General features: G+C 44.0%; 1 protein-coding gene across 1 annotated transcript; it reads left to right on the top strand.

Moving 5' to 3' along the window:
* Window positions 1-2,661: 2,661 nt before the first annotated feature.
* LOC308319712 (monocarboxylate transporter 2-like) lies at window positions 2,662-4,194 on the top strand (the record flags this gene model as incomplete). Its single annotated transcript, XM_080769871.1, has 1 exon — window positions 2,662-4,194. The coding sequence occupies one exon, from the start codon at window positions 2,662-2,664 to the stop codon at window positions 4,192-4,194; it is 1,533 nt and encodes a 510-aa protein (XP_080625997.1).
* Window positions 4,195-6,373: the final 2,179 nt, after the last annotated feature.

Raw genomic sequence — 6,373 nt, 5'->3', positions numbered from 1 at the left:
CATAATAACTTTAATGTTTAAGACTTCACGCACAAAGTATTCTCGCCGGTGCCAACTGCCCAGTCGGTTTTCGTTTTGTTTCCGAGAAATACCAGGGGCACACTGTTCCGAGGTCGCCAGATTTGCGAGGTGCCCTGAAGGTTTAGGTGGCCACTGGACCTGTATTCCTCTGAAGAAGGGCAGAAAAGAACAGAAGGACTGGGCTGGAGGTATGAGGAATGGGATCCCATTCTCCAGTGAATATGAAGGAGGTAGATATAGATGGAGTCTTTCTCTCCTCCAGTCTCCGAGGCTCTGTTCACACCGCAGGCAAAATTTGATTTGTTTCTGAGATCCGATCTTTCAGACTGAGAAACATCTTTAGAAATCAGATCTGAATATTTATATTATATTTATATCTGAAATTTCAAATCTGATTCCACGAGAGATGTGGGACTTCACTGAGTAGAACCCAATCAGAACGTAGTTGTCGTTGTCGTCCCCGTTTTAAAATGTAATTATAGTTTACCAAAACGCATCTCATTCTGTGTGAAAGAAGATGTGGAAAGTAGCGATTGAAAACAAAGTCTTTATGAAAAGGTTTACTAAGGTGAATTAGAAAAATGTGTAAAGTTCAAGGTCAAATCCCCATTGATGAAGGGCGGGAATTAGCACCACCTGCTGGGCCATTACAGAGAACTGCAGCGTTATCATTACTTCCACATTCGCTCTAAAAGCATCTGAATGAGTCACAAATCAGATTTGAGCTGCCACCTGTGAACATGGCTTAACATGACGATCCTCTCTGCTTTCATTAGCTCTTTATCTAAGGAGAAGAGTTGCCGCATGCAGACCTTCCTCTTCCTGTGACATCACTCACACACAGGAAGAGGTGAACACTCAGAGATATTACCTAGACTGAGTTTTTACATTTAATTCTCCCGTCATGCACAGATATATACGAGTATAATGTGTCTTCTAATAATTTATTTGAGTCTTTTATTTAATTTTGTCTGTGTAGCGTACTATTAAAACCAGTGTATACCCAGCCTCATAATGTTGCTTGGCTTAGTTTGAAGTCTTTAGCCTACTATTTTCAATGATCGGTTTTTATGAGGACATTTTTCACATGTGGAGATGACTGCGGTGATGATTGTGATGATGATGATGATGATGATGATGATGACAGCGCGGTCATCATCAACCTGTGATGGGGTGTTACTGTAATAGGCTTACTTTTTCAAGTAACAGAGTAACCTGTAACGTATAGTTACTTAAAAAGTAACATTACCCAACACTGGAAATCACATAGTTGAATTAAGATGCAGGTGCAGGTCCCAGACAGTGATGAGCAGTCTCAGAACACATAAAGAGGCTTTTGTTTTGAAAACGAACAAGTCATTAATCTTGTCTTCAGCACGCGGTCTGGGACTCCATCCTCAGAGTTACTATACACCAACACTGAGATAGGAACTTTTAATTTTTAATTTTACATTGAACCCTAAAATCCCTGTACTCGGGGAAGACCTGTGTTGTAGATTGGTTCTTTTTGGCGTAGACGTGTGGAAGGAAAATAGAGCAGACAAGTACAGAGCCAAAGGGTTTAATTGGTTAAATGTCTGAAAATACACATTAACAAAATATAATTTACACAGCACTGGTGATAGTTCTGTGAAACATGTCTATGAAAGCTATCTATGAAATCTAGGAAAAAGTTTAATCTGCTACACAATTTTGTACAATACTGTATGTAGTAGGGTGGTCCCTGCTTCATCTCTCTTTCAGTTAAGAGGTCCATCCTTGGCCTGAAAAATGTTGAAGACCCCTCGCTGCTTTATAACATCCAGGACATCTGACATGTGTGGAATGTGTGTGGACTGCTTCAAGGAGATAACCTCCCCCATCCCCAATCCTACTCCTTCCCGGGACAACATTGGACCCGTCCCTTCTTCCCCTGAACTGTGTAAGACAAGCACAACCTGTTTCCTCCCAGAGACAGCACCCTATAAAATGTTGGCCTTGACTTCTGATTCAAATCACTGGTTGTATCATTTTCATTCTATTGAATTAAAGAGAGCTTATTCACCACCCCATGCGTGTTGTGAGCTTTGTGCTAAATACTGTTGAAAGATAGATTCACCACTTAAATTCCAAACTCCATTATGGTTGAGCAGGGCTCTATACTAGTGTATTTTCCATCTGGTTCCATCGTTCCAGATCCCGTTCATTTTTCCCATAATAATAGAGATTTCCAAACATATTTATATTAATATTTTAAGCCTAGAATCAAGCCATCCAGGATCATGGTGAATCATGATACTATACTATATTTAATAAATAAATACACTGTTTTGTGGTATTCAATTATTATTTCACAGAATCAATCAAACGTTTTATGGTCATGATTCACCAGGATCCTGCATGATATGGGAAAACTTAATGGGGTCTGGAACGATGGAACCAGAAAATGGACGCCACTGCTAGACTGACCAGATGAATTCTACTGTAATTAATTGCATCATCATCATCATCATGAATATTAATTCTATATTTGGGCATGTCCATATTTGAGCAAGACTGTCACTGTGACATTTAACCCGTGGATGCTTTAAAACCAGACAACGAACATTGTACAGGGTGACAAGCGAACAGCAAACAGTGAGAGCCGAGCTAAGACGAGACATGATGTCTGCAGCTTCTATTCCTGTGGTGCAACCCCCAGACGGGGGGTGGGGGTGGGCTGTAGTGGTTGGAGCTTTCATCTCCCTTGGCTTTTCCTATGCTTTCCCCAAGGCCGTCACCGTTTTCTTCAAGGACATCCAGGAGATCTTTGGTGCCTCCGACAGTGAAATCGCATGGATCTCCTCGATCATGCTGGCCGTCATGTATGCCGCAGGTCCCATAAGCAGCATACTGGTCAAGAAGTATGGCTGTAGGCCCGTAATCATCATGGGGGGGATCCTATGTTCCATTGGGATGATCTCTGCCTCTTTCTGCAACAGCGTCATGCAACTTTACATCTGTGTCGGTTTCATTGTAGGACTGGGCTTAGCGTTCAACCTCCAGCCGGCCTTGACGATGATCGGCCAGTACTGGTCCAAGAAACGACCCATGGCGAACGGACTGGCAATGGCCGGGAGTCCCGTGTTCCTCAGCATACTGGCTCCTGTGAACCAGCACCTTTCCATCACCTTCGGCTGGAGAGTTAGCTTCCTCATCCTGGGCAGCGTGCTGCTGCTCAGCTGCGTGGCCGGCGCCCTCATGAGGCCCCTGGGATCCCCGCCAAGCAAGCTTGAGGAGAATGTCGAGTTGGAATCTATAAAAGCCATAAAACAAGAGGGCGAGGAGGTGGAATCCTTGACCACCGCCAAGCCAGAAGAGATCATGGATGAAGAGTTGGCATCCGGGACTGGCACAAAACAGGATGAAGGTTTGGCCTCTTCAGAGACCGCCACAAAGCTAGAGAAGCTCGGCGCTTATCAGACAGTCAACAAGTACCTGGACCTGTCGCTTTTTAAGCATCGTGGCTTCCTCATCTACTTGTCGGGCAACTTTGTCATGTTCTTCGGCTTCTTTGCGCCCATCGTCTTCCTGACAAACTATGCCAAGTCTATGGGTGTGGAGCAGTACAAGGCGGCCTTCCTGCTCTCCATCATGGCTTTCGCCGACATGGTTGCCAGGCCCTCCATGGGGTTGTTAGCCAACTCGAGGTGTATCAGACCCAGGATCCAGTACTTCTTCAGCTTTGCCATCCTGCTCAACGGGATATGTCACAGTCTCTGCCCGCTTGCAGAGACCTATACAGGTCTGGCGATATATACAGGCATCTTTGGCTTCACCTATGGCATGGTGAGCTCTGTGATGTTTGAGTCGCTGATGGACCAGGTGGGACCTGAGAGGTTCTCCAGTGCTTTGGGTCTCACCACCATCATGGAGTGCTGCCCGGTTCTCCTCGGTCCACCACTTGCAGGAAAACTGGTCGATGTCACAGGACGTTACCAGTACATGTATTCCTGCTGTGGAGCCATTGTGATTTTGGCCAGCATCTGGCTGTTCATTGGAAACTTCTGCAACTACAGACTACTGGAGCGCGAGTGCAAGCGGCACGAGGCGACGCTCCAGTTGGTGGGAACAGAACATGCTAACCATGATGCCCAGGGCCAGAGCCAGGTTGAAGACCAAGGGAACCGCGACGACAAGGAATCTATCGTCTAGTCCTTTGTCTTGCCAATAATTCACTTTTGACACCACCCTAAAAAAATTAAAATAACACACTTAGTGTGAAGTGAGACCCACTGTGGCTGCCCGTGTCACATGACATGGGGGCATTCATTCAGATGCACTGCCACTATTGATTCATATGAATGCAATGGCAAAATGGAAAATACTTAAAAAATATATATACTAATACTAATAATAATACGGATAATAATAATAATAATTAAAAAATATATATAATAATAATAGTCTGTTTGTAAAACATAGATTGGTTACATAACCAACAACAGCCAATTAGCTGCTACAAACGTTATGCAAAGCTTGGCCAATCACAACGGAAGTTCGATTCGATTATTCGATTACTCGTTTTGATTATTCGATTACTCCGGAGGAAAAAGAAAGTGCCACAATAACAATAGTCTGGTTGCCCTTTGGGCCAACACACTAATAACAGGGCCGGATTAGCCATAGGCCGCTCGGTGCAGCTGCACCAGGGCACTTGGCAAGGGGGCATATTGAAAAGAAAATCGACCCGCAAATCCGATCAAAAAAGCTAAAAGCTGCGCAGTTGACATCCAAAAGAATGTGTCACTCTCTCAGTTCTGCACTGCTGCACTGCTGTACTGGAGAAGTATAGCACTCTCGGTTCTGCACCGCTTATTGGAGAAGTATATCACTGTCGAGGGCAGCGCAACAGCGCAGAGAGAGAGAGAGAGAGAACTAACTATGTTGTTCTATGTTGTTTACATGTCATGTCAAGTTGGCTACATCTTATTCTGTTGGTCAGTACAGACAGAACTTTATCAGTCTAGTTTGACCTTGGCCTAGTAACTTAGCACAGTGCAGGGAAAGTTATCTACAGGTTGCCTGGCAACGCCAGCCTCTGTGCTTTCCTGGTCTATGGCCAATTTGGCCATCCATGACTGAACCAAGGAAGATTAACTCTACGTCGCTACGCCATCCTCATCATCAATGTGTTGGACTAATGAGAGACTGCCAACCCTGGTCTTGTCATCTGACATTGAATCATCTCCAGCCAATGAATCAACAAAAGTGACGTGATCTGCAGTATTTAGCCTGGAACAATACTGTGGTTCGGTTCAGTTCAGTTCGGATCCATTTTGGAACCATTTGAATACTCTAATTATTATGAATGTAAATAGGCCTACTATCATCTGAACCATGTAGCACATTCTCTATGTAAATTGACTTTATACCTACTAAATAATGGTTAAAACCTTAAACTTTCTCCGAACTTTATTTCATCTGCCCCCAAATCATTTTTTAAGGTATCTTTCTATTTTTTGGTACAGTGACTGTCATTTAAAATGTAAAGGGCTACTCACTCATTTTTAAGGTAAATACCAGACAATTGTTCAAGTCGCTCCGGTCCGAGTCCAAGTCGAGTCCCAAGTCGTTTGGTCCCAAGTCGAGTCCCAAGTCAGTCCAAACCCTCAGGTCCGAGTCCCAAGTCATTTGGTCCCAAGTCCAAGTCGAGTCCCAAGTCAATCCAACCCTCAGGTCCGAGTCCCAAGTCGAGTCCCAAGTCATTTGGTCCCAAGTCCAAGTCGAGTCCCAAGTCTTTCTGTTGTCATGATTATGAATTGATTACCCAGGACCGAATGGAAACAAGACAGCAAGGACTTTTTTCAGTGATCCCTTTTTGATCAGTGTTTGACTGTACCCTATACCGATTACATTTCTGCCAATAAAGTATTCAATCAATGAATCAATAGATATTCCCCACTGTATTTCACTGTACTATGGCTCCCCCTAATGGCCGTTTTGTCCCTGTACGCTGGAGCAGAGGCAGTGCAATCTGCGCATGCTCACAACTGTCACTGTGTGCCTTCGTGTTGACACTAGTTTACAGACACAACTTCACACTTAGTTAGTACATATGGAAATATGGAATATACAATTGGATCTGGGTGTCTTTCAGCAACACTAACTCAAAGGTAGGAAGCAACTTTTCAATCTACTGCAGCTGTGTGGTGAAAATAAAGGTTTTGCCTTAGTGTGAGTGAAGTTGCGCTGCACACCGATGCTGTATTCAAATACTGTATGCTCGGAAACAAAACAAGTCACAAGTCATCTTGTCTCGAGTCTCGTTGGTCTTTTACCTTCCAAGTCCGAGTCGAGTCGCAAGTCTTTACATTCAAAGTCCGAGTCGAGT

This window comes from Protomyctophum bolini (assembly GCF_963924005.1).
Source record: "Protomyctophum bolini genome assembly, chromosome: 1".
Classification (NCBI taxonomy): Eukaryota; Metazoa; Chordata; class Actinopteri; order Myctophiformes; family Myctophidae; genus Protomyctophum; species Protomyctophum bolini.
Note: the sequence above shows the minus strand (reverse complement) of the source record. Positions and strands in the feature narration are given on the sequence as shown.